The sequence below is a fragment of the Synchiropus splendidus genome, chromosome 12, assembly GCF_027744825.2.
Source record: "Synchiropus splendidus isolate RoL2022-P1 chromosome 12, RoL_Sspl_1.0, whole genome shotgun sequence".
In the NCBI taxonomy this organism is placed as follows: domain Eukaryota; kingdom Metazoa; phylum Chordata; class Actinopteri; order Syngnathiformes; family Callionymidae; genus Synchiropus; species Synchiropus splendidus.
Window position 1 is genome coordinate 1,678,727 of NC_071345.1, and position 26,686 is coordinate 1,705,412.

Consider the following 26,686-nt stretch of genomic DNA (forward strand, 5'->3'; position numbering starts at 1 on the left):
GTCAGGACCAGGGACCCAGGTCAGGTGACCCCCACACCACTGCTCACTCAACTCTGCGTCCAGTCTTGTCCTGTGAGGTCAGAGATCATGTGGGCTTCTTCTCACGTCTGGACCAGACCGACGGAGACCAGCTGATACGGAGGAGGTTCTCCTGTTGTTGTTGGTCTTGCTTCTTCTATTCCGATGAATAAACACACACATTCCTGAGCACGTGATTTCCACTTGGGCGACGTGTAGTTCTGTCAGACATCAAAAGGGGGAGACACCTGGATCAGTCCCAGAACAAGAGCGGCCGCGGCGTAAACAGGATTACGGCGTCTGTGGTTGAAACATCTGACCGACGCTGCCATTTCTAAAACGCGCAGCTAATCTGTTGTCACTGCCAGACGCCCGGTGGGGGGCGGGGCTATTTTTAGACGGAGAACGCGGAGACGACATTAACTGGATTATTGCTCACTCTTGTCTGGAACCAGCAGTCGGACTCGCCGCGAGGGAAAAGTAAACAACTTGCTGCGGAGTGTCGGAGGTGGGCGGGGTGAGGGCGGGCTGGGGGCGGGGCTTCACTGCTGACCACCATCGCATCACTAATCCGTCACAGATGATGATTTGAGGCTGAAGTTTTGCTCCCAAGAGCCGATTAAAGTTGAGAATTCTGCTCCGGAGTCTAAGTCCATGAAGAACTGGGACGAGTGAGTCACTAATCCCAGCGCTTCTGCAACGACCTGCCATGACCTTCACCTCTGCCCTGGAGCCAGCCAGGAGAGAGTGAGGCGCCTCAGCCAGACCCTCCGGGGTCAGTGACCCCGCAGCAGAGTAAATCCAAGCTCAAATCCTCACACACGTGAGGAAGAGGAGGAGGATGAAGCCGGGGAAGTGGGTCAGCCGAGACGCTCCGTGAGGTCCGGCCGGGGAGGCCCGGGACCAGCCAGTGGTGACGTCCAACCCGCCGACCTCTACGGACTCAGGCCGGGCGGGCGGGCGTACGGGCGATCAGGGAATCCGCTGGACCTAGCTGGCAGATGCCACTGACAGGATGACGCCAGCGCGGCGAGGGCCGCGGGGTAAAGACGGATTATGTCTGAGCAGCAGATAAACAGATTATTCCCGAAACGGTGCCTCCTTTTTTAACCCCGTCCCTCAGAAGGCACATGCAGCCACTCGCCGCCCCACAAGTCCCGTCCAGTCTTCTGTCGGCGCGCCATGAGCCGCACCTGAGCCGGAGGTCGCCGCGTCCCCGCCGGATCTGCTCTCAGCCCACACGCTCGGGACCGCCGCCATGCTGTGGGAGCTGGGACTCGCGCTGCTGCTCGCCGTGGCTCCGCAGGCCGCCGTCATCCAGGGTGAGTTTCTCACTTCCTTCCTCTCCGGCCACAGTTTGGGGGGGAAAACAAACCGTACCTGGCCACCGGGACAAGCCTATTAGGATTGCATAAGCAGCTGGCGCCGCCATCACTGAAGTGTTGGACGGCGTTGCAGCCCTGGAGGGCAGCGGCCGCTCCCAGCGCCTCGCCAGCTCAGCGATGTCGAGGCGTGTAGACGTTAGCATAACAGCCAGGCCAAGGCGCGAGGCTAGCTAGCTGCAGCGTTCTGACCTCTGACCTACGTGACAGACCCAGCGCTTCCTATGAACAGATGTGGTGACTTGAGATGATCCTGTGAGGGCCGAGTCCAGGTGGGCGTGGTCTGCCTCTCGCGCCACCATCAACCCATTCATCTGACTGTTCACAGCAGAACGAACCCCTTCAGCTCTTTCACTCCTTCATCTTGGCTCTGCTTCATGTAGTCACGTGATCAGTTCACCACCTCATCCTGACTCCACAACCTTTAACCCCTTCATGTCCGTCCTGCCGTGCTAAGGCTCCGGCGCCCGCGTCCCACCCCTGACTGTGATCCGACTTCACCCTCTCACCTCACCCACACACACAAGAATTTCCCCCTGAACTGGAGTAGAAGGTCGCTGGCAACGTTGATGTGGCTGCTGGAGGTGAGCTGAGCTGCGACGCCGGCGGGAGAGGACGGAGCCGCAGGACTCACACGTGTCTGCTCCGCTCAGCGCCACCTGCTGGTGCTGCTCTACTCACGTTAAGATCTGGGCTGGGTGGAGCGTTCCACTCGTGTGAGCTTCGTGTTGTTGGTCTCAGCGGGCCTGGTCCCTCGGCTTGAGTCACATGCTGTGCGCGGCTCAGATCATGTGACCCGCGGCGTCAGGCTGAGGACTCTGACGTGTTTGTGTCTGTGTGTGTCCAGAAGGCAGCGGCTGGCCGGACCAGAACCAGGAGGGTTCCCTCCGTGCGGCTCCGCTCCTGACGGTGCCGGCGCTCAGGAAAGGACCTGGTTTTGAAGTGGGTCGACGTCGGGCCAGGAGGTCCGTCTTCCTGCACTCTGGAGTGAAGATCTGCCCGCAGGAGGGCCTGGCCGACGTGCTGGCCAGTCACCAGGCCTACTACCAGCTCAGAGGTACCAGGGCATCCTCTCGCTCTCGGCCCGCGCCGCACTGATCCGGTTCTGGTCTCAGCACACCAGAGCTGGTATGATCAACTGGGGTCATCTCAGGTCAATGTCGCCGATTTCCGGTCGACCCTGACCCGAGGTTCCAGAAAACTAGCTTCAGCATCCATGGGAGAACATGACCTCTGACCTCTGCTCTCGACACTCGTGGTCCGAGCGTTCCACTTGTGTGAACCGGACGACTGACTCTGAGCCGCTCGTGCTAGCGCTAACTGTGCTTGTGGCCCAGTCTGTCAGGAGGCTGTGTGGGAGGCCTTCAGGATCTTCCTGGACCGGATCCCGGGCACGTCCGAGTACCAGAGGTGGGTCCACGCCTGTCAGCAGGAGTCGCTGTGCATCTCAGACCTGGCCAAGAACTTCAGCAGCTCGGAGGAGCACCGCACCATGATCCAGAGGGTGAGTCCCGCTGCGCTCTGCTCCTTCACACGACACCCGACCCAAACTCTGACTCAAACCCCGAACCGCTTGTGTTCTGACCAAGAGCGAGACTCAACTGAAGCTTTTCACTTCTGGGAGGAATTTGACAGGGAGTCAGTCGGGTCTCGTCTGCTCATCAGCAGGCTAACGGTGACATGACTTCCTGGAGTCACCATCCCGCAGCCTATCGCAGCTTGGCCTCTCACACTAGCGCCATGTTTGTGTGTTTCAGAGGATGGACCGGGTCAGAAACCGCGGGCAGACGCCGCCACGGTGAGTCGCACATGTGTAGCTCTCGTCTGGAGTCCCAGTCGAGGAGGCTCTTCAGAAGCTCTTGGAGCAGACATCTTCACCCTTCGGACACATGAGCAGCCACCCGTTCACCCCTTGGTCCTCGTTCACCTTCACGCAACCAGAACACACACCAGCTCTGTCAAACGTCCACACACTCGCTGAGCAAACACTGGTCTCACTGCAGCACACCTGGTGGCGGGGGGCAGGAACTGCGAGGTTCTAGTTCACGCGCAACTGGACCAGTGGAGCGGGAGGGAAATGACGGGATGAAGTTAGAAGAAAGCAGGAAGACAGTTTCCGGTACTGGACCAATGACTTTGTGTTTGTTTCTCTGCAGACCAGAGTCAAGTCCCGAGGCTGCTGACGGCGCCACCAGCAGCTCAGGTAGAGGCCCGACACCATCCCCACGACCTGTCCAGTCACAGGCCGACCTGTCAGTCCTGTGACTTGTGTGTCTTCTGAGCCACTCTGACCCAGAGTTCTGCTGCAGTCACCAGCTCCACGACCCTCGTGATGCCCACCAGCACTTCTCCCAGCTTGGACCCACCGGAACCAGCAGCAGGGGACGAGGAGGACGCCCATCAGACGGGAGAGACCACAGCAGAGGTGGTCCGAATGCAGTCTCCTCGCCAAACAAGACTCAGACTCACACGTGTCTGTGTTGGACTCAGGACTCGGACCTGCCCAACCTGGTTCCAGAAGGTCCGCTGCAGGAGATGCTGGAGTTCACCATCGACCTGGTGGATCCGGGCTACAGGGAGCTGCTGGACGACCCGGACTCTCCTCAGTACCTGGACCTGGCTCAGCACCTGCAAGACCAGGTCAGGCAGGCGCCCGAGCGGAGACCAGTGAGGTCACAGGAAGGTTGAGGGTCATGTAGTGGCGGGTCAGCAGGGGGCACCAGGGAGGAGCCACTGGAAAGGTGAGGTGCGAGGGTGGGGTCCGGGTGTCCGTCTGTGTTCTGGTCCAGTAAAGAAGCTTGCTGGGCCAAAAGGTCGTGGCAGCAGAACCAGCAACAGATTTTCCGTCTCCAGGCTTTTGCCAAGACTTGTTACGTTAAAGCTGCTGATGCCTGATTGGCTGGCAGGCCTCCATGTGACTGTTGGCAGGAAGTGACCTCACTGAGCTCCTAAAGTCTCTTATGTCATGAATGAACTCAAAAATAGAACCTGGATCCCATCAGCCCTGACACCTGAGTGGCCACTTCACTGCTGCCGGTCTTCATCACCATCACCATCATCATCACCTTCATCATCAGCGTAACTTTGACATTGTAATGACTGGTGATGATGATGATGGTGGTGAAGGTGATGAAGGTCAGCATGGTGACAGTTGGAGTCATGGTGGTGCGAGCAACTGCCTCCCCGCAGCGCAGAAGTCTCCCACTCTCTGGACTGTCTTATCTGATCTCTCTCTCTCTCCCTCTCGCCTTCCCTCCCTCTCTCTCCCTTCCTTCCTCTCTCCCTCACCCTCTGTCCCCCCTCGCTCCCTTCCTCGCCCTCTGCCTTCTTTCCTCCCTCTCTCCCTTCTTCCATCTGTCCCTCTCCCTCCCGGTTTCCCTCGCTTTCCATCAATCTCTCTCCCCCTCTTTCCCTCCCTCCCTTTCTCTCTCCTTCTCTATTTCTCTGCCTTCCTCCCCCTCTCCTACCTCCTCGCTCTCCCTTCCTCTCCCTCCTTCCCTCCATCCCTCTCTCTCAGATGCAGCACGTGTTTGACAAGCTCCAGGGCTTCAGGAGCATCAAGGTCCTGGGGATCAGGTAAGAAGCCACAATGATGGAGACCAACTGTCTCAAACTAAAGCTGTTGGAGGAAGTTCACGTGGCCTCCTCGCTCACCCAACACTCTTCACTTCCTGTTCTGCCCGACCACAGGGAGATGCCGGACTCTGACGGGTGAGTGACTCCATCGCCCCCCTTGTGTCCGGGCTAGAAGCGTTAGCAGTTCACCGCAGCACCGACCTACACGTCTGGTCCACACCCAGAACCTCCCTGACCTTTGACCTATGCTTGCGACCCCGTGGTGACCCGGACGTCTCTGACTCGCGTCTCTCTCCTGTGTCCTGCCACAGTGGTGGTGGAGGAATCACCGTCCACTACTCGCTGCTCTTTGAGAACAACCTGCCCAAGATCCTGCCCGGGACTGATCCCGACGCTCAGGACGCTACTCACGGCGCCACGCTGCGAGCTCTGGTGACCGAAGCTCTGAGGGAGGAGGCGTCGCTGCCCGTCGACCTGGACTCACTCAGCTTCTCAGCAGGTAGACTGAGGTCCTGAGCTCCGTCTTCTGCATACGACTGCAGCAGCCTGTTTCCTTCACAGACCATTTCTCATCGACGTCCACGGAGGCAGGAGGACCCAGTGGTCCGGGTGGTCTTCCACAGTCCAGCCAGCCAGACTCCCACAACGAGCTGGACTTGTCCACGGAGGAGCCGGCGGCGGAGAGGCCACGGCTGGAGGATCCCATGACCCCCATGGAGAAGGGAAACGCCCTGTTGACCTTGCTGGACGCCACAGCCACCACAGACGCTGCCAAGGGGGTCACGGACGAGTCGCAGCCGACGGGCGAACTGGAGCCCATGGATGAGGAGGAGCTGATCATCACTCACCAGGTGCAGACCATCCACCACAGCCAGACCGGGGAGCTGGTGAGGGACTACATCCCGACGCCACCGGCGCCGCCGATCCTCCAGCTGGAGACGCTGGCGCCGCACGTCACCTTGTCTCCCAACCTCATCTCAGAGGAGGACCTGACTGCTGTGGAGGACACCACTAAAAGTCCCGGTCCAGGAGCCACATCCACGGCCGGCGAACCCGACCCAGACCTGCCAGTCACCAGGCTCTCCAGCATCACCGGGCAGCCCACCATCCAGACGTTCCAGGATCTCCTCCATGATGGAGTCAATCCTCTTCCAGACCAGGACGATGAGCAGGAGGAACCCCACGGCCTGGAGGTGGAAGTGTCCCCCTCAGGTGAAGACCTTCTGGTGGAACCAGGGGAGGCTTCAGAGGCTTTGGACCTGGGGGAGGTGGCAGCCGGCACCAGAGAGGACTTAGCAGTTGAGGTTCCCCAGATTGAGTCTGAAGACTATGACCCCGAACCAGAGAGTAGTTTAGAAGAGATTCTGGGTCCAAGCCAGAAGCAGGAACCACAGACTGTGGAGCCGGTGGAAAGCGCTAAAGGACCAGGCAAATCTTCACCCAACACGTCAGAGGAAACGTTTTCCGAATCAGCCAGACCGGTACCAGAAATCTCCAAAACACTAGAGGAACCTTCAGTCGGACCCTCAGACACATCTGTTCTTGAAACTGTAACGGCCTCCAAGGAACCGACACCCACGGTTCCTGAGGAACCAGTGCCAGGTCCTCACCCGGAGGAGGAAGTGGTCCCAGTCGAGCAGACTGAGGAGGAGGCTCCTGGAAGTGTGTCCTCAGCCAGTGGAGCTGCAGACCTCCTCAAACCAATAGCAGAGCTGGGACCAGCTCAGGGGGCTTCAGCAGAAACGGCGGTGATGCCTGAGGCATCGGAACCAGCGGAGGAAGCCACTGTTTCTCCAGCACCAGAAGAGGAAGCAGCAGAGGAAGCTGAAGCCACCGAGGCTCTGATCCCTCCTGAAGAGTCTGAGTCAGCCGGAATCCCAGAGGAGAGCACGGGTCCCACTGTCCAACCTGAAGCTCCCACGACCCACCCGCCTGTCGAGTCCATCAAAATCCTTCCTCCCTGGAGGGATTTGGAGGTTCCTCAGCTGGGAGACGAGACTCCTCAGACGGCGGACAACACCCTGCTGCTCCCACCTATGGAGGAGCCTCATGAGGAAGAGAACCTGCCGCCAGCACCAGTCGACGCCGGGCCGTCGGAGGAGGTGGCACCAGAGTACGACGTCGGGGATACGTACGTTGGGCCGGGGGCCATCACAACCATTGGAGGAGGCCCCACCATCGAAGCAGGTCAGTAAAATATGGAGGTCGAGGTCAGGTCGGGTGTCCAGACCCCCCCAGGTCCCCTTCTTCTCACTCTGACTCACTCGGCGAGTCATAGCCTCCAGTCAGAAAAACTGACTGGTTCTTTGCATCTTCCTCAGCTGCGGTGGACTCGTCTCAGGACTCGGTCACAGACTCCCCAGGTCCCACACCAGCGAGAGCCACAGTCGGGGCCCAGACTCCTTCACCGGGGCCAACCATCGACTCCGGCCTGTTCGAGGTGGAGCCGCTCGCTCCTTCAGAAGAAGGGGAGTCGGACTCCAGCGAACCTGCCGTGGTCGTTATCGGGGAAGACTTGGAGACAGGGGGTGACAGTCAAACGAGTCCCAGGACGACAGCTGACACCGTCGACGACGCAGTGAGGGACCTGGCGGTGGAGCTGGACCAGGCCGAGGGGACGCAGGACGAAGGCAGCGCCTTCCTGTCTGTCACCGAGGACGTGGTGGCGGTGACGGCACTGCCGCCCGTCCGATACCTGACCACTCCCTCCATGACCACGGCCAGTCACGGCAGAGAGCTGGTGGTCTTCTTCAGTCTGCGTGTGACCAACCTCGACTTCTCTGAGGACCTCTTTAACAAGACCTCGCCCGAGTACAGATCCCTGGAGAACACCTTCCTCGATGTGGTGAGTGGTAGAGTAGTCTGTGGCCCACACCAGACGCTGAGAGTCAACTGTGACTCGACTGTGACTGGACTCAGACTCCACTGAGTCATGACTGAGACTCCACTGAGTCACAGCTGAGACTTGATTTACACCTACCCACTCACAGAGTCTTTTCTGACCGGGTCAAACACTTGAGCGGCTCAGAACAGAACTCACCGCTGCGATCCGTAGCCGGCAGGGTTGTTCCGGCGCCAGAGTGACGGGCGTGTTGTGGTCCACAGCTGCTGCCGTACCTGCAGGCCAACCTGACCGGCTTCAGGAACCTGGAGATCCTCAACTTCAGGAGGGGCAGCGTGGTGGTCAACAGCAAGATCAAGTTCGCCAAGACGGTTCCATACAACATCACTGAGGCCGTCCACTGCGTCCTGGAGGACTTCTGCTCCGAGGCGGCGCAGCGGCTGCACATCCAGATCGATGCTCACTCGCTGGACATCGAGCCAGGTGGGTCTAGAGGTGGACAGATGATGGCTCAGGTCCTAATGTCTCTCCTGACCCCTCAGCTGACCAGGCCGACCCCTGCAAGTTCCTGGCCTGCGGCAACTTCTCGCGCTGCCAGGTGAGCCGCCGCACGAGAGAGGCCCAGTGTGCGTGTGAGCCAGGCTTCCTGTCCGTGGACGGCCTTCCCTGCCAGAGTGTCTGCGACCTACAGCCGGGCTTATGTGGCCCAGGAGGGCACTGCCACGTGGTCCCAGGACGTGGGGCCCAGTGCAGGTGAGTGCAGAGGGACGACGCTCTGGACACAGGTCGCCATCTCGTTCATCACCTCACTTCTCCTTTACGTGGCCAAATGACTCACCAAAACGCGCTGCACGTAGAACGCCGCAGATCACGTGACCATGAGAAGCAGTGACTGTTGTCTGGAGCCGTTTATCTGCGCAGCTTCGGCATGTTCCTGGCAGAACACGTCCCGTTGGCTTTTGAGTCTTTGATTCATGCCGGCGGCGCCTGGTATCTGGTGCTCCATCTCTTTATTCCCTCCAAGATGAGCTTCTCTCCCGCGCTCTCGTCTCAGACTTGCTGCTCAGGCACTTTCACGCGTGCATCTCGGCCGCAGGACGCAGCCGCTCGACTGGCTGCGACCTTCACGCGTCTGGCACCTAAGTGTTGTCTGTGTTGTCTGCAGCGCTGAGTCAGCAGCCTGCCACAACCCCCTCCTCCTAGGTCCCCCCTCACTCTCAGGTGTCCTTGTTTAGGAGCCGGGCATCAGGTCCACACTTGTCTTTTTTCTATGATCTATAAAAAACACTGTTCTGGTGACACAATTCAGGGAAAATCTACACCAACAGTGTGGTGCCATGCCAGGCCCACAGGTGGCGCTGTGGCACTAGACCGCATGTAGCGTGGAAGCCGCGCCGCAGGCACGTCCTGCAACGGCGCCATTGTCAAACACATAAAAGTGTCTTGTGAGCTGCTGCTCACTGTTTGCTGTGGCTGATCCAGTCTTTGTCTTCTTATCCAGACACAAGTCGCCCCAGGACTTGGGGGCTGGAAGCATCTGGACAGCTGGCCGCACCTGAGCCCTGGGATCTCGGGCCTCTGAGGGACAACATCAGGACGGCTGCCCCGGGTCGACCCTCCAGCCTGGACCTCGACTGAGCCACTGGGGATTTGCTCCGGACCGGCCGGAGGAAATCTTTGGACAATGTCCTGTGTGTGAAAGTACTTGGCGGCCCAAACACAGAGGGATATTTTTGTATTGTTTAAGTCTATCGATGTTTCAGGTGTTTACGCCTAGACAGGAACGTAGCGTCGCTAACCTAGCCGAGGTGCTCCGTCTCTCCACCTCAGCGCGGAGCACATCCAGTTAGAAGTAGAGTCGTACTTCCCACCGGCTGCTCTTCTTTCGGTTGGCCCCCTGCTGGCCAGTGAGAGAATGCAGTCATGAGGCACTTACCCATGAGTGTTGACGTCTGGTCCTGAGCCGCCATCTTGCTTATCCCCGTGTTAGCGTAGACCTCCTGACCTCCAGTGGCGGGTCGCTCCATTGTTATGTCACAACTGCATCTCATTTGCGCTGGCGAGAGTCCAGCAGGTGGCGCTAGCTGCAGCCGCAGGAAGGTGGAACCCTGGTGGTTTATGTAGTCGTGTCTATAGTTGGAGTCCTCCGGTGAAAACTACACCGACGGCTGCTTCTTTCTGAAGATTTGGGGGTTGGGGGAGGAGCCAGGGGAGGGAAGGGTCTGGGGAGGGACGGGGTGTATCTGTGCTGTAAGTGAAAATACAAACTGAGGAGGAATCACACGACTGTGTCCGCTCTCACTGTCGACCCACAGCAAAGACTGGAGTCCTGAAACACGTGGAATTCTTTATTTAATCTTGGTTAGATCTGTGTTAGAAAAACAACCAGCAACACGACGACGTGTCCGGAGGGAATGATTGGCGCCGGAGACCGAGTCGCCGCGTCCGAGCGCACCAGAGCCGCCACTGTAGCCGCGGTTTGGACCGTCCCACGCGCAGCTTCCAGTCACGCCGAACGCCGAGTGTCTCCACAGCAGAGCCGGCTACTTCCGTTTGCTTCCCGTGTATTGCTGTTCTTCACTGCGAGAAGTAGAAACATCCAAAAATAGAAACTCTAGACGTCGGATCGGCCGTCCAGTAGAAAAGATTTCCAGTTGAGAGAGTTCCAGAGCCACGAGTCTTGGCGGAACCAGACCAGAGCGTCATGGCAAACCGACGGAATCGTAACGAAGAGGCTTCGGAATGATTTCTCGGAATCATCGTCGATGAAAACGTCCTGCGGTCAGCGCGAACCAAAGCTCGGTCCAAACGTTTCATCTCAGCAGTTGCATAATCGATTCACATTTTCGTTCGGAGGAGGAATCAGACGACGACGGCGAGGAGGCGGAGCCAGGGCGTCGTGAGGTCAGGAGTTACATTCAAGGTAAATCAACAACCAAGCAGGCGGAACGTGGTGAAGGACTAAGGAACAGCAGGAATCAGGCCGCGCCCCACGTCAACGGCGGCGAGCGGAAGATTAAGGCCCCGTGGAGTCTCTGGAAATCAAGCGCGTGTGAAGATTTGGGAGGATTTCTCTGCATAGGCTCAGACACCGGCCACAGCTAAAGGACAACGGACAAACGTCCCTCGCTCGGCGCGGCCGGCGCGGCCGCTCACTTGAACATGCCCTGCAACATGGCGGTGGCGTAGGTGGGCCGAGCCTGCCGGCTTTCGATGGCACTGCGCAGGTACTGGATCCCGCCGCAGCGCTCCCATACCTCCTCGAACTGCCGCGGCAGGATCTCCGCGCCCCTCTTGCGGGACAGGCCGGTCTCCTCCAAGCTCAGCTCGCACATCTCCATGTCATCCTTCCCTGTGCAGAGGAACCGCGTCAGAGGATGACCGGGCCGAGCCGGGCAGGGCAGGGGCGGGCCACCTACCTGCCACCAGCAGGACCGGGTGCTTGTCTGGGTGCAGCTCCATCTGCCGGGCGATCCACGGCCCGTCGAAGTGGGCGTACCACCAGCCTTTCTTCTTGTTCTGCTGGTCCTTGTACTGGTCGCTGGGCCGGATGAAGGGGATGCGGAAGTAGCGTTGCTGTCGGTTCATGGCCACCTCGTACTGGCGCGCCGGCACGGGCGGCGCCGGGTTCTGCTGGGCTGGGAGCCAAAACAGGCAGAGGTCAGAAGCTGTCGGCCAATCAGGAGGCCGGACCCTGGGGGCCCTCCGTGAGGTCACGTGACTTCTCCACGCCCTTGTCACGAGAGAAACCGCAGGTCACAAGGAGCAACGGTGGGAAACGTGGAGCAGGAAGTGACATCACAGGGTGAGACTGGCTACAGGGAGAAGCACCCGGCAACGGATGAAGCCTGCAGGAGGCACCGCGGACTCACCCGCCCGCTCTCTGACTATTGAGTGACCTGGTGCCCCGTCACGCACGTTAGCTAAGAGTCGTTAGCACCAAACAGGAAGTGACCATCTGCTGCGGAGCAACATCCTGGCAGAGACGCCAGTCTGTCCATCTGAACACGTCGCCATGGAAACGCCCCCCCACACACACCGGCAGCCCCAGAACCAGCGAGAACCAATCACACGTCAGGCAGCAGTGGGGGGGCGGGGTTAAAGGGAGGGGAGGGGCTGAGGTTAGTCGTGACACACTAGAGCTGCACTTACATGCTTTTGTCACAGGAGGCGCAATATCTGAAAGTACACGTGCAGGTGACAGTGAGACACGCCGCGGGGACGTGGTCACGGAGACGATGGGTCACGGGAAGGCCCCGCCCACCTACCGTAGTCAGTGATGGACTTGGGTGCGCGCTGATCTGCCTCTGCGTTCCTCTTCTTGTTCTTGGACTTCCAGGCATGGTAGACCTTGAGCCGGCGGTGGAACTCCTCCCGACATGCCGCCAGCAGCTCGATGTCTGCGGGACAGACATACACACGCACACGCAGGTGAGCGCGAGACAGAGGGACCCGTCCACCGCCGTGGGCCAACGCTCACCGCAGGATGTGTTGATGGCGTCCCGCAGCTCCGCGTACTTCCACTTGCTCAGCTCGTACTTCTTGGCGCCAGCGGCAGCTTTGGAGGCTTGAACCTGTGGACCTCTGGAGGGAGGGGGACACGAGTCAGAGAGGGGTCGGGGAGGAGGGTTGGTGTTCGGGAAGAGGCTCAGGATGTCAGAGGACTGAGTCTACACAGAGTCGCGCGGCCGATCTGGACTTGATCTACTGGACTCGCTCAGACGCTGGCTCATCTGTCAATCAACTTCAGATCAAAGACAAAGCACAGGAGCGCCGCCCTTCTGGTGAGACAGGCAGGCCGCTCCGGTGCCAGACAGGAAGTGGTCACCGGTGAGTGTGCGGCTCTGAGGAGGCGACGTGGCTCCGCCCCCTGCTGGTGAGAGTCAGACGACGGGGAGAGTGAGACGCCTGTCGTCCTGCTGGGTAATCCTGACCGGGATTTGCCCTTTTTAGCTGCCGCTCTAATCCAGCCGCGCAGGAAGTGACCTCGGGCGACCCCTGGCGGCCACCACAGTCAGCACGAGCTAGAGCGAGAGGCAAGACTAGCTGTGCTCCGCCTCAAGGTCACGAGGTTCGCGGAGTCAGAATCACAACGTCACATGAGACACGCACCGAGCCAGGAGTTCCGTCATCTCCTTCGCCATTTCCTCCCTGAAAGGTCAACACAAGGTCATCAGCAGGCGACGTGATGTGAGACGCACGTCTGATGTCGCCACATGAACCGACTAAACTGGACCCGGGTCAGTTGCAGAGCAGCGGGGGACACCTACATGGTCAGACTCTTCAGCTTGGTTCTTCCAGCGAAGCTGCAGAGAAACCAGAGGAGGTGAGCGAGAGTGACCTGGAGTCATGGGCGGAATCATCGGACTGGACCCCGGAATCAGCCGGGGTCCCACCTCCCGCGTGATTCACAGCGCGAGGAGGTTCTGACCCATCAGAGCTCTCGTGATTACTCAGCGATTCTGGGTTCGGGCGGAATCAAGAGGAGGATAATCAAAATCCTCTTCGGGCTCCCCAGGTCTCGCTGGTGCGAGCATCTCTGGTTCTGACCCGTCTGGGTTTCTACAGGCCGACAATCAGATCGGACCTTCAGCCTCTGGAGCGGAAAGCGGGCCGAGCCAGAGAAAGATCGGTTAGTGGGTTAGGTGGGGGCTCGGATCGAGAACATGCGGGTTTGGGGTTGAGAAGGGGGTCAGACAGTGTTAAAGGTCCAGAGCTTACGCTGCTTTCTCCGGGGACGACGGGACCGAGGAGCCGTTGCTGCCAGAGGAAAGAAAACACAGACGTTAAAGTCAGCGCCTCCTGCTGGTGGCTCCAGCACCGGACCTCAGAAGACTCGGAGGAACTGGAGAACCACAGGCACCTGCGGCGAGCCCCGGGGCAGCCCGGCGCTCGGGTCCCACCCACATACCCACCCACTGGGGAGCCACGTCCGACTCACCTGCGTAGGCCGCCGCCGTCGCTGGGAGACTCGTCTGGGATGAGCTCAGCTTCGCTCTGCGCGATCCTCAGTGCCAGCTCTCGGTCGCGCCGCTCCTGCTCTAGAACCGCCTGCCGGGCCACCTCCTCCTCCCGCTCCACCTGCAGCTGCAGCTCCATCTCCGCCTGCACACACAGTCGGCCAGTCAGAACCACAGCAGCTCAGGCTGAGCTGAGGACCATGGCGATGCGGGGCCCAGGATTCTGCCCGCCTCTAGAGGGCGCTCCGATCGGTCCTGGCCTCTAAAACAAGCAGTGAACGCGAGTCAGTCCACACCCACTGGTTGGGATTCTGGAGGCTGAAGACTTGGATCGATGTTCGAGAGGGGCGGAGTCCAGCGGCGTGATGGATGTCGAGAGCCACGGTGACAAAGGTCACCACCAAACCTGCAGGGAGCTTCTCACACTGCCATGATGAACGGGAATCACAGCCATGACCTTTTCCTTTTCAAGCTTCCAATGTTTAAATGAAGAAATACAACTTGTTCACGGTTTGTCTTTTCTATTGTCTAATGGAAAAAAACCCAAAACGTTTGTCGATGATTAGGACTCAAAGACACAAGACAAGGAGATGCGATGAGGAAATGAGGAGTCAAGGACACGAGACGAGGAGACGAGGAGTCAAGGACACGAGATGAGGAGACAAGGAGTCAAGGACACGAGATGAGGAAACGAAGAGTCAAGGACACGAGATGAGGAAACGAGGAGTCAAGGACAGGAGATGAGGAAACGAGGAGTCAAGGACACGAGATGAGGAGACGAAGAGCCAAGGACACGAGATGAGGAAACGAGGAGTCAAGGACATGAGGAGACAAAGAGCCAAGGACAGGTGATGAGGAAACGAGGAGTCAAGGACAGGAGATGAGGAAACAAGGAGTCAAGGACAAGAGGAGTCAAGGACAGGAGATGAGGAAACGAGGAGTCAAGGACACGAGATGAGGAGACAAAGAGTCAAGGACAGGAGATGAGGAAACGAGGAGTCAAGGACACGAGATGAGGAGACAAAGAGTCAAGGACAGGAGATGAGGAAACGAGGAGTCAAGGACAGGAGATGAGGAGACAAAGAGTCAAGGACAGGAGATGAGGAAACGAGGAGTCAAGGACACGAGATGAGGAGACGAAGAGCCAAGGACAGGTGATGAGGAAACGAGGAGTCAAGGACACGAGATGAGGAGACGAGGAGTCAAGGACAGGTGATGAGGAAACGAGGAGTCAAGGACACGAGATGAGGAGACGAGGAGTCAAGGACACGAGATGAGGAGATGAAGAGCCAAGGACACGAGATGAGGAAACGAGGAGCCAAGGACATGAGGAGACAAAGAGCCAAGGACAGGTGATGAGGAAACGAGGAGTCAAGGACACGAGATGAGGAGACGAGGAGTCAAGGACACGAGATGAGGAAATGTTGCAGCTCGTCGCTAGACAACGGACACGTCCTGACATGAGAACGTCTCACAAGAGTGAAGTTTGGTTGAGTGCAACTTTGTCGTGCTCACCTGGATCCTGCGCTCTTCATCCTCCCTCCTCTTCCTCTCCTCCTCCTCCTGCTTCCTCTTCACTTCCATCTCAGCTTTGCTGCAGGGTAAACATCAGCACAGGTGTTGAGCCGCCAGTAAAGCCACACTTGGCAGAAGCCCCGCCCACTCACAGCCTTCGCTCCTCCTCCTCCTGCTTGCGAAGCCGCTCCTCTTCCTCCCTCCTCTTCCTCTCTCGCTCCATCTCCTCCTGGATGCGGCGCAGACGCTCGCGCTCCTCCTCCTCCTTCTTCTTGTTCTGCAGCGCCGTCAGCAGCTGCTCCGAGCGCCGCACCAGGGCCTGGTGGTCCTGGTCGATGTCCAGCCGGGACATCATGGTGGTCTGAGGGGCACAGAGTCAATCATGTGACCTTCAGCACCAATGACCTTCATTAGCACACCAACCTTGACAAACAAAACAAAAAGCAAATGCAAAAACAGACAAAGACTCCTCCCCCTCCAGCTGCTAGTCGTGAGGCTCGCTGCACATGTATGTTCAGCGCCATGACTGCTGTGAACAGCGACCTCCGGTGGTGAGGCGCGTGAAACGCCTCGTATTGCAGGCTCGTGTCTCACACATCACAGTCTCTCAGCCTGTCGAGCAGGTTTAACTGGTCTGACAGTACGAGAAGTGAGGTGGTCCACAGCAGCTCTCCGCTGACCTGAAGTCACCCAAGTGACTCGTGACACAGCTCAGTCAGTCACCTTGATCTTGACCACCAGGGCGTCGATGGCGGCCTCCAGCTCCTGGATCTGTTTGGTCACCTCCTGCTTCCCCTCCTTCAGTCCAGACACCACCTCAGTGAAGCGACCCATCCGGGTCTTCAGGTGCCGAACCTTCACCAGGCCGTCGATGCTGAAACACATCATCACATCATCATCATCATCATCATGGCTCTGGAACAGAATCACGATCCTGACACTGGAACACAGAGAATGGTGCTCACATTCAGCATCACTTTCTCCTCAGAGACACACGAGGACAAAACGGTGATGATATGGACCGAAACACATGCTTGTCTCTCCATCCTTGTGGGGACCATCACCCTTCCCCCAGCCTCTCCCCCTAAACTTAACCCTCCAAACACACGACTTTCCTGAACCAAACTGGAACCCAGTTAGAATCACCCCACATAGAGGTGTTCTGTCAAGAATGGGTCCCCACGAGGAGAGATAAACAGGGACGCACACAGAACAGAGTGATGAGATCACAACAGAAACTCTCCCTGGTCTCCTACATCTTCACTCCCACACCTCTGTTGTTTATAGTCCAATATCAGCGGTAATAAGTCCTGTGTGCGCCTGTGTGTGTGCGTGCGTGCAGGCCCCACCGACACCACTGAGGTGTGAAAGTGGCAGACAATAAAGAGGAGGAGAGACGGAGGAGGATGAGTGGGGGCGAGCGGAGCGTGAGACAGGCGGAGAGGGCCGGCAGCCAGGAGGGCGGCGCTCCCGGGGACTCACCGGGGTTTGTGCTTCTTCCTGCAGAGCCACATGCGGACGGTCTTCTGCATGACGATGCAGGCGCCAGTGCGGTACAGGATCTTGTTCTTCACTGAGGAGAGAGACAGAGAAGGTGTCGGGGTCACGACCTCACAGATCCGCCAGTCCCGCCCCCATCACATGACTCACGTTTGATGACAGACAGCGCACACCACTGAACCTTCTTCCAGCGACTGTGGATCAGCCACTTGTTGACCTTCTTCACCAGCTCAGCCAGGTGGTCCGGGTCAGACTTCATGATCTGGTCGAACTCAGCGAACTGGACACACAACAAGCTTCACTTTCAGACCGAACCAGCCCTTCAGGTCCAGACACTCACCTTTCCGGGCCGGAAGAAGACCCGGGTCAGACCGAACTTGTAGTCGTTCTCGTTGAGTCCCAGCGCTTTGAAGAGAGCCTGGAACATAGATGAGGATGATGAGGATGACGAAGATGATCCAGATCACCGGGCTTTCCCAAGACTCGGACCTTGCAGAAGAGCCTCGGGTCCAGCCGGGTCAGTTTTGGCGGCATGTATTTCTGGTACATGTTGTAGAGCTCGTGGAAGGGGGCCCGGGATGGGAAGCCGCCCTGCATCAGGTCCAGAACCGACACCATGCCTGCCGACAGGAAGAGACACGTCAACTCCTGCAGCTGACTCGGGTCCCACAGGCAGCGTTCTGGAACTGACCCGAACACTGAAGCTGGGACAGAATCTGGGCGCCTTCAAACTGGTGGCTGACCATCTTCAGGTTCGGCTTGATGCAGCGGATGAAGCTGGAGCCCTGAGAGGGAGACGGGAGGAGAAAGGAAGAGGGAGAGGAGTGGAGAGGAGAGGAGAGTGGAGGGAGATGGGAGGAGAGAGGGAGAGGGAGGAGAGGAAGACAGGAGGAGAGGAGAGGGGAGGAGAGGGAGAGGAGTGGAGAGGGAGACGGATGGAGAGGGAGACAGGAGGAGAGAGGTGGCGAGGAGAGGGAGACCGGTGGCGAGGGAGAGGGAAGAGAGGGAGACGAGAGGAGAGAGGTGGCGAGGAGAGGGAAGAGAGGGAGAGGGAGGAGAGAGAAGAGGGCAGGTAGAGGGAGACGGGAAGAGACAGGAGGAGAGGGAGGTGGAGAGCAGAGGGGAGGAGAGAGGCAGACAGGTAGAGAGGAGAGGAGAGGGAAGGGAGAGAGGGAGACGGGTCTTACAACAGGGCATGAAAAACAAAAAAAAAAAAAACAAGTGACACTCACAGTGCTGCGGAGTTTGTCCAGCAGAATGTTGAGCTGGGTCTGTGGAGCGGAGGAAGCAGAGGAAGAGGGGGAGGAGGGAAGGGAAGATTTCAGCACTGAAGTCAGTTGGGTCACCCTCCACAGCAGTCCCAGAACCGCCGGTCTGACTCGGGTTTCTGCTGGGTCAGAACCTTCCGCAACAAGCCCCTCCCACGCAGCTCAGCTGAGTCACCTCCAGGTGGTGTCAGAGGCTGGAGCAGTCCGTGACCCCCACCGTAGGAGCCATCTCCAGGACTCACCTTGAACTTGTTGCCGACGCTGATGAAGCCCAGCTTTCCGGCCTTCTGCTTGGCTCCGCGGCTGTTGTTGCAGTTCTCAAAGAGCTTCTGCACAAACTTGTCCCGGGACTCACTGACCAGCCACTCCAGAGACATGTGCAGCGCGTCGTTGTTCTTCTCCACAAACTGGGTCTGTGGATGCAACTGTCAGGGGTCAGGCGTGCCTCAGGTCGCAGGTCATGCCATCACAGCACGTCATGACAGTCGCACCGTTTCGTAGCAGACGGCTCCAGCGAAGTGTCGGATGATGAATCCCTCATCGTCCCTCACGTTCCTGTGGACGGTCAGCTTGGACTTTCTGGGCACCTGTGGCAGACACGCAGCAGGTCACGACCCTCGTGTCCGTCCCAACTGGAAGCTCTATCACAATGGAGTCTGGCTCTTTGACCCGAGCCATCGGACTTCGGGCGGCGAGCCAGGCCACCGTCTCTCTCTCTCTCTCTCTCATTCAAAAGAGCCATGCTCTACCATCTGAGCGTCGGCACGTCGCCGTGGTGACAGAACCTCGGCCCGCAGACGTCGGGGCTCACCGTCAGGCGGAAGTGGTCCTTGTGCTTGCTGTGGACGGTGTCTGTGAAGTGCTGGTCGCTGGGCTGCGGCAGACGGCTCTCTTCGTCCAGGATGTCCAGGATGCCCACCAGCTTGGCTTCCACCAGGTCTGAGGAGGAGTCAAGAGAGATTCAAGCCACAGACGTGTGCGACCGGGGTCAGGTGACCCGACTCGCCACAGACTCACCGATGCAGTCCTGGTTGTCCACATAGTGGACCTCGTTGACCCCCAGACCCTCACGCTGGTACAGCTCTTGCTCCTGGAACCAGGGCGCCACTCGTCAGTGATGGGGGGCGGGGCCTATGTGAAAGGTCATGTGACTCACCTCCTTGAGGATCCTCTCGTTGAAGAACTGCTGCAGCTTCTCGTTACAGTAGTTGATGCAGAACTGCTCGAAGCTGTTGTGCTCAAAGTACTCTGCAGGGGGCAGCAGAGGGTGAGCAGCGGAACCAAGGCCAGCTGGTAGAGTGAGCACTCACCGAAGCCGGCAATGTCCAGGACTCCGATGAAGTTGGCCGAGGACTGGAAGGGGAAGCACTGGTTGACCCGGGTCACCACGTGGTCAAAGAGGCGGCTGTAGATGGCCTTGGCCAGAGCGTCCCGGGCGTTGTTGGCCTGCTCCACCTTCAGTGGCACCCTGGCACCACAGGGAGCAAACCGGGTCAGCCTCTGGGCCACGTCCCCGTCAGACGCGCTCTTACTTGATGGCAGTGGCTTTGGCGCCCCCTGCTGTGGTCTGCATGACCCGGCTGGTCAGACTACTCCTCAGGCCGTCCTCATCCAGGCCCAGCAGTTCGGCACAGTACTCCAGCGTCTGGTCCGAGTGGTTCCGGATGTTGCAACCACCTGTCATGCACGAGGCGGGAGGAGAGAGGAGAGGGAGACAGGAGGACAGAGGAGAGGAAGGAGAGGGAGACAGGAGGAGAGAGGAGAGGGAGGAGAGGGAGAGAGGAGGAGAGGGAGGAGAGGGAGACAGGAGGAGAGGGAGGAGAGGGAGACAGGAGGAGAGGGAGGAGAGGGAGACAGGAGGAGAGAGAAGAGTGAGGAGAGGGAGACAGGAGGAGAGGGAGGAGAGGGAGACAGGAGGAGAGAGGAGAGGGAGAAGAGGGAGACAGGATGAGAGAGAAGAGGGAGAGAGGAGAGGGAGGAGACGGAGAGAGGAGAGGGAGGAGAGGGAGGAGAGGGAGGAGACAGAGAGAGAGGAGAGGGAGGAGAGGGAAAGAGGAGGAGAGAGGAGAGGGAGAGAGGAGGAGAGATGAGAGGGAGGAGAGAGAGAGAGAGGAGATGGATGAGAGGGAGACAGGAGGAGAGAGAGACAGGAGGAGAGAAGGAGACGAGAGGGAGACAGGAGGAGAGGGAAGAGAGGGAGACAGAAGAGGAGGAGGGAGGAGAGGGAGACACACGAGGCGGCGGATCAGTGACTGGACTGGTCTCCGGGCTGGTTCTCACAGACAATAACTGAGCTCCAACACCTCCAGTCTTCCAAGGACATCACCAGTCCCAACCCATAGATGTTTCACCAGACCAACCCTAGCGGAGGAGGAGCAGCAGCGCTCACGGTGCCCGAGGGCGAGAGTGTCATGCCACTCCCCTGTGATGCCGACACGCTCAGAGACGACCCGATCCCTCAGCAGAGCTGACTCGGGCTCACCTGGGCGAGTTAGTCGCCTCTCCACCAGAACCAGACCCCAGGTTCATGGACACGAAGAGACCAGTGGTTCAATTCCCAGCAGGAGACCGTCAACCATGGAGGCCGGACCTCACCACATGGAGGTCCAGCCCAGAACTGCGAGAAGCCATCCGGCTACAAGGCTCTATCATGGTGTCCAACACAGACCCCAGGATCCAGAAGAGAAAGAGCTCAGGTACCTGAGGTGCTCCCTGCCTCCTCAAAGTCGATGTTCCCGAGGTGCAGGACTCCAGCCACCACCCGGAACAGGTCCAGCTTCTCTGTGTCGTCCAGACCGATCTTCTTCATGGCCACACTCATGCGGTTGAAGTCGCCGTGGTCATCCAGCAACGGGTCCTTGAGCGGGCCAGACTTCAGGTGCTGCAACACACAGACGGGTCAGAACCTGCCGCATCACAAGAGTCCAGCTCAGATGCCAGAGCGGCGGCGCCAAGAGGGGAGTTTCAGTCACAGTCTCCGTGGTCCACCCCCTCACTCCAGTCCAGGGCCACGGGCAGCAGGGGCCCATGATCCAGCCCACGTGGTCTAAGCAGAGTGGAGTCATGGTGAGACTGGTCACATGACCAAGCATGTTTATGTCCGAGTTGGAATGTGCCGGAGGGAGCGGTGAGAACAATTAGGACTGAGATTGGATTTCTGCGCCCAGCTGGAAGACTCCTCCGTCTAACTCCCCAGACGGTCATAATGATAACACCACGGGGCACTTCTGCAAAATGAACGAGCAAAGTCGAGATGACTCGTCTGATGAGAAGACTCGCATATGGTTCCAGGGGCACGTGTCAGCAGCTGGGGAGGGCAAGGGCGGAGTCAGTGAAAGACAAGAGGCGAGTCAGAGTGAGTCCAGACGTGAGTCAGAGAAAGCAGATGCGAGTCACAGCAGGGGAGGCCAAGCTCAAGGGAGGAGTCAGTGAAAGTCAAGAGGTGAGTAAAAGTGAGTCCAGACATGAGTCAGAGAAAGCAGAGGCGAGTCACAGAAATTCCAGGAGTGAGTGAGTCACAGTGAGTCCTGACATGCGTCAGAGTGAGGCTCTTCCATGTGTCCGGTCAGGTCGAGGAGACGCTGGAATGAGTCCTGACGTGACCTCGCTCAGAGGAGCTGACTCATGCTGCGCGATGTTGCCGACTCATTGTCAAGCAGACTTGGACGAAGGGTCTAGGATATCTCTGGACCTCACAACCCCAGCTGTCAGCCAGACCCTCACGTTACCTCGGGGCTCTTCTGGTTCTGCAGGATCTTCTTGTCTGTGTCCTTGGAGGCGAAGAAGCGAGTGCAGCCTCGGTTCAGGTACTGAAACACACAAGCACAGACATGGTGTCAGGAGGTCAGCGGGAAGGAGCGAGCCAGTCACCTCCATGGGATGGATCTGGGCCAGAACGGTTCGGTCCAAATTTCAAATGAACCCTCTGAGGCCTCCTGAGGACCAGCCGCCTGCGGTGAGTCCGAGTCAGAGCGAGACGGGGAGCGGTGGCGGGCGAGCTCCGGAGCCCCACTGCATGGGTGGGTTCAGGGGGGACTCACCCTGAAGGTGTCCGGGGAGCTCAAGTGGAACTTCTGCCGGATGTCTTCAGGAGCTCCGGCACACAGACGGTAGAAGATGTGGTAGTTCCTCTCCTCTGGACCCTGGCGGCAGATTCTGGACTTCTCCAGCAGGTAGTGGGACACGAACCCTCCGACCACTGCGTTCTGCACACCACAGGGGAACACACACGCCTTTATGTTCTACCCTTGTGGGGACCTCTCCTGGCCACCACTCTTCCCCCAGCCTCTCCCCCTGAACCTGACTGTCTAAAACAAACTCTTGACTCAGAACCAGACTGGAGCCCAGTTATAATGACCCAGCTGTTTTGTAGCTTTAACCCTCAAACTGAGCCTTGACAAAGTGCGGACCAGTCCTCACTCTGTTGGTCACAAACTCATACTGGTCCTAGACAGATGAACAAGAACACACACGCATATAGGTTTGTATTGCTATCCCTGTGGGGACATTGTGACGTTTCTCATTGTCATCACCCCAAGGTCCCCACAAAAGCCCCCACACATGCGTCCAGAGCCTTCACACTCGTACCTTCTCGTTGAAGTGGATCTCCACAAACTTGCCAAAGCGGCTGCTGTTGTTGTTCCGGACCGTCTTGGCGTTCCCGAAAGCTTCCAGCAGAGGGTTGGCTGGAAGACAGGAGGGGCGGAGTCAGAGGCAGAGTCCCAGCAGCGCGACGCTCCGTCCTCACCTTCCACGATGCGCTCGTCGATGTCCTGGCCCGTCCCGTACGAGGTGGTCAGGTACCTGTGGGGTCACAGGCACCCGGGAGGCAGGGGGGGGGTTCAGGCGCCGCTGGTGTGACAGGCTCACGTGCGACGCCGAGACTCACCTCAGAACAAACTTGGTGTTTTCCGTCTTCCCTGCCCCCGACTCCCCGGAGACGATGATGGACTGACTCATCTTCAGAACCTTCATGTCCCTGTAGGCCTTGTCAGCTGGGGACAGCAAGGACTGGTCAGTGCATGCTGCCTCCTGGTGGACAAGCACACGCCTGCGGCGTGGCCACCTCACTGACCAATGGCATAGACGTGCGGCGGCAGCGTGCCCAGCGAGCGGCCCTGGTACTGCCGGATGGTGTCGGGCGAGTAGAGTTTGGGGATGTCGTAGTACGGGTTGACGGCGATGAGGATATTGGCCACAAACGTCTGCAACACCAGAGCAGCAGTTCACCATCCCGCCACCAGAGGTCAGCCTGGGCCACAACAGGCCCTGCGTGCGTGCGTGTGTGTGTGTGTGTGTGTGTGTGGACTTACATAGATCTTGTCTTTACTGTATCGAACCTTAACATTGTTGAGCAGTGTTGCTTCATTCAGGTACATGAGAGAACCTGAGAGTGAAGGAGCGATAGAGAGGGAGAGGTCACAACAACGCTGTGTGTGCACCTAGTTCAGCTGAACCTGGGGGGCCCTTTGGCCTCACAGGGCTAGAGATACAAACGTCTGCGTGGTCGTGTGAGCGTGAGCGTGTGTGTGTGTGACTGAGTGTGTGAGCGAGAGTGAGTGTGTGTGTGTTGCTCACAGTTGTCCTCCACATGCTTGTTGACGTCGTCCTCGGCAGGAAACACCTGGTTGATGGGAGCCAGGAAGGTCTGCAGAGAAACACAGCCTGATGATGTCATCGCCGTCCTGAAAGCCTGAGGGTCAGCGAAGGCATCACACACTGACACGCTGGACAGACTGGACATTGTTGGGATGACTCGCACTCGGAGAGTGGGGGGACCAAACGTGAGCGCAGACGGCGAGTGGGAGCCAGCAGAGAAGTGGGCTGCTGCCCTCAGCGTCGCCTCGCAGGTTCATCAGGTCTTGATGTGTCTTCAGCAACACTTCACCTGACCTCCGGAAAGAAGCGCTCGATTCGGCAGTACAACATGGAGCCAGAACACACTGAGTGTCTGACTGGAAGATGGTGGCGACTGGTAGAAGCGAGAGGTCCCGGGGTCACTGACCTTTCCCTTCTGCTTCAGAGGCTCGATGGTGAGGCTGTCCGCGCCGATGTCCACGATGGTTCCCAGCTGGAACCCGTCCGTCGGGTGCGGCGCCCACACCGGCTTCCCGTCCTCCATCTCGCCGTCTCCAGACCCTGAACACACAAAACCCACACACGCTCAAACACAAACACTCGTCCACTTGGACTGGACACACTGCTGGAGCTGAAGAGTTCTGACCAGGCCCACCTCCTCGCTGGGCCCGGCGGCAGAGTCAGGAGCTCTGACTCGGTTTGAGAGTCCGCCCACCCACTCGTCTGCTGACAAACAGCAGATTGTTGCTCTCTCTCCAGGTCACGTGAGTCCAAGGGGCCGACCTCAGTCACATGACCAGCGGCGGCCTCACCTCTGACCTGAGTGACCGCACTCACATGACCCTGGGCAGCGCGTGACCTGCCGGGCCTCATTGTGGCTTCAGACTCAAACAAGCCCATCAAAGAGTCTGCGGTGACTCGGCTCCCGAGTCTTTGATGCGGCTGCTCTTCTGTGACTCACTCGCTCACCTGCTGCCACACCCAGCACAGACTTGGGCGTGTTCAGACCACAAGAGTCACATGACCAACCACCGCCGGGTCTGAACCTGCGCTCACACCCTCCTGCAGGGGGCGCTGCTTGGCGGCGGTAGATTCTGATTATGTCAGCAGTTTCCTGGTCAAAGTGATGAGCGGCCTGTAAAGCAGATTAACCATTGACCAAGTCGTCGCCACCATCCAGTCCAAGTCCAAGTCCAATAAAGCAGCAGGCACCTGACAGGCGTGTCCCGGTGCGGCTCGGCTGCATGCGGGTCATCACAGAAACGGCTCGTCCAGAGTGACTCTGCGAGTCTCGGTTCACGAGTGTAACTGTGGGCTCACTGACGACCCGATTTCACAAGTCAGAGACAATGACCAAATGCTGCATATGAGACACGCTGGAAGAGAGCAGAGCTGATAGTCTGGCTTATGTCAGGCCCGATGCAGGCTTAGGGAAGGCCCGGGTCAGGCTGATGTCAGGCCTGAGTCCAGCTCAGGTCAGGCTCTAGTCAGGCCCAAGACATGCTCAGGTGAGGCCCGAGTCAGGCACAGGTCAGGGGCCTTAAACAGAGCACTTCTGTCACAGGAGAGAGATTATCTTGGGACAAAGTCCGCCAGAGAAAAACCCGGAAACCTCGTGAGGTGATGACTGGGCAGTATTTCCTCTGGGCGAGCTCAGGTGAACGCTGGTTGGTCCTGTGGTTCCCCACCACAGGAAGTGACATCAGGGATGCGCTGCCTTCACCGTTCTGCACCTTGTCGCCGCTCGCAGGAGAGCGGCCGCCTGACGGTGTGGAGCCGGGCCGTGACCCTCACCAAGCGTGACCTGACCAGTCCAACTGCCCCAGTTTGCTCTCACTCCAGACCCTCGTTGACTTTCTCTAGCCCGTGAGTCACGTGACCAAGTCTCTGCGAGAAGACTGGGTCTGCAGCAGATCAGGTTTTCTGTGTTTGTAGAGTCAAATTCAGCAGAACTCCTCACCGTCACCAGTCCTCTCTGCATGTGTGTGTGAGCGTGGAATGCAGGCGGCGGCTCACCTGGACCACAAAGACCGCCCCCCCCACGACCGTTACCCCAGACCTTACGCAGGCTTCAGTGGGGACCCCACAAACACAGGACCAGGCTTATTTATCATCATCACGTCGGTTGGCTGGAACCAGGCGGGGTCACAGACCTGGTCACGTGCCGCGGACTCTGGGACCCGAGAGTCATCAAGTCGTTCCCGCAGCGACCTTTGAGTCGCCGCCTGTCGTTACCTGGCTTCACAGGTGCCGTGATGCCGGAGCAGGTGATGAGGGAGCGAAGGTCGCGGGTGTGGTGGTCCGCGGGAGTCAGGCCTGCGGACTCACACCACGTAAGTGTTACGTAAGCCGCGCTCCAGCATCCTGACAATAGGCTGCTCCAGTCCACTCCGGTCCATCGATCCGGGCCGGGCTCGGAGCCGCGCTAGGCCGCTGTGGAGCCACAACCCTCCTGTCACGGTCGCATCACCGACTCTGGACCCAACACCGTCGCGCGGGAGCAGCCTTGCTCGATGACTCGGTTCGCTTCTGTGCGCACAAGCATAGCCCCCAACCCAGCCTTCAACACGAACCGAATCTCGCGCCCGAGTCCATGAACCGGGACTCATTCAGCCGCCGGGCTTCCAACGGCGAAGCGAGCGAGCCTCTCGCCGGGGCAGCGGGCTCCGGCTGCTAGCACCGGCTCGCTGCTAGCTCGAGTCCCGCGGACCGCAGCCGAGCCTACCTGCTCCGAGTCCTGGCGAGTTCAGCCTTGGTTCCGATCCCAGCGAGGCAGTGCACGTCCGAGCCGAGCCGAGTCCAGGTGAGCCGTCGTCCGCTCCGCCAGCTCGGGCCAAACTCTCCCCGCCCCACGAGCTCCGACTCCCGCAGCAGTCCTGGGAAACTGCCCCGTGACGTCACCAGCTGGGTAAACAGAGGGAGAGGCTCCTGCAGTGGCAGGCGGCTGCCTGCGGGTGGCGCTGTGGCCGCGGCCACCTTCTACGACAGAATACTGAATCAGAAGATAGAAGATTTTAAGTTTAAAGCCATATTTTCTTTGGCATTTAC

The 26,686-nt window shown here is 58.8% G+C and overlaps 2 protein-coding genes across 8 annotated transcripts; one reads left to right on the top strand and one right to left on the bottom strand.

Annotated features, from left to right (window-relative positions):
- Positions 1-682: 682 nt before the first annotated feature.
- On the top strand, positions 683-10,033 carry LOC128768033 (interphotoreceptor matrix proteoglycan 1). Of its 3 annotated transcripts, none has more exons than XM_053880577.1 (15): positions 683-1,340; positions 2,251-2,457; positions 2,738-2,904; positions 3,158-3,198; positions 3,557-3,603; positions 3,710-3,828; positions 3,891-4,040; positions 4,918-4,976; positions 5,091-5,111; positions 5,288-5,475; positions 5,538-7,163; positions 7,298-7,821; positions 8,082-8,301; positions 8,361-8,571; positions 9,320-10,033. In XM_053880577.1, exons 1-15 carry the CDS (start codon positions 1,277-1,279, stop codon positions 9,375-9,377), a joined length of 3,702 nt encoding a protein of 1,233 aa, XP_053736552.1. In that variant the 5' UTR covers positions 683-1,276; the 3' UTR covers positions 9,378-10,033. The 3 variants fall into 3 exon arrangements, with proteins under 3 accessions (XP_053736552.1, XP_053736550.1, XP_053736551.1); XM_053880575.1 differs by having other exon boundaries at positions 684-1,340; positions 2,248-2,457; XM_053880576.1 differs by having other exon boundaries at positions 684-1,340; positions 2,248-2,457; positions 3,710-3,825.
- A 120-nt stretch (positions 10,034-10,153) lies between these two features.
- On the bottom strand, positions 10,154-26,526 carry myo6a (myosin VIa). Of its 5 annotated transcripts, XM_053880569.1 has the most exons (36): positions 26,364-26,526; positions 24,066-24,199; positions 23,639-23,708; positions 23,374-23,447; positions 23,136-23,265; positions 22,950-23,055; positions 22,809-22,864; positions 22,649-22,746; positions 22,102-22,266; positions 21,790-21,870; positions 20,762-20,942; positions 19,594-19,738; positions 19,372-19,529; positions 19,218-19,309; positions 19,079-19,151; positions 18,873-19,000; positions 18,553-18,648; positions 18,304-18,474; positions 18,026-18,064; positions 17,485-17,578; positions 17,283-17,413; positions 17,134-17,211; positions 16,944-17,073; positions 16,776-16,866; positions 16,017-16,167; positions 15,446-15,654; positions 15,294-15,372; positions 13,760-13,923; positions 13,540-13,578; positions 13,089-13,124; positions 12,931-12,969; positions 12,299-12,402; positions 12,087-12,218; positions 11,971-11,997; positions 11,238-11,456; positions 10,154-11,170 (listed from the first exon to the last, which is right to left on the bottom strand). In XM_053880569.1, the coding sequence occupies exons 2-36, from the start codon at positions 24,180-24,182 to the stop codon at positions 10,971-10,973; spliced, it is 3,903 nt and encodes a 1,300-aa protein (XP_053736544.1). In that variant the 5' UTR covers positions 24,183-24,199; positions 26,364-26,526; the 3' UTR covers positions 10,154-10,970. The 5 variants fall into 5 exon arrangements, with proteins under 5 accessions (XP_053736544.1, XP_053736545.1, XP_053736546.1 ...); XM_053880570.1 differs by lacking the exon at positions 11,971-11,997; XM_053880571.1 differs by lacking the exons at positions 12,931-12,969; positions 13,089-13,124.
- Positions 26,527-26,686: the final 160 nt, after the last annotated feature.

Excerpts from the sequence above, each read along its gene's own strand:
- LOC128768033 (XM_053880575.1), top strand. The coding sequence starts at position 1,277 with ATGCTGTGGGAGCTGGGACTCGCGCTGCTGCTCGCCGTGGCTCCGCAG. Across the intron at positions 5,112-5,287 it reads GAGATGCCGGACTCTGACGG|TGGTGGTGGAGGAATCACCG; the intron begins GTGAGTGACTCC and ends GTCCTGCCACAG. Across the intron at positions 5,476-5,537 it reads CTCACTCAGCTTCTCAGCAG|ACCATTTCTCATCGACGTCC; the intron begins GTAGACTGAGGT and ends TTTCCTTCACAG.
- myo6a (XM_053880569.1), bottom strand. The coding sequence starts at position 24,182 with ATGGAGGACGGGAAGCCGGTGTGGGCGCCGCACCCGACGGACGGGTTC. Across the intron at positions 15,655-16,016 it reads CCCTGGTGGTCAAGATCAAG|ACCACCATGATGTCCCGGCT; the intron begins GTGACTGACTGA and ends TGTGCCCCTCAG. Across the intron at positions 15,373-15,445 it reads GAGGAGGAGGAGCGAAGGCT|CAAAGCTGAGATGGAAGTGA; the intron begins GTGAGTGGGCGG and ends TTTACCCTGCAG.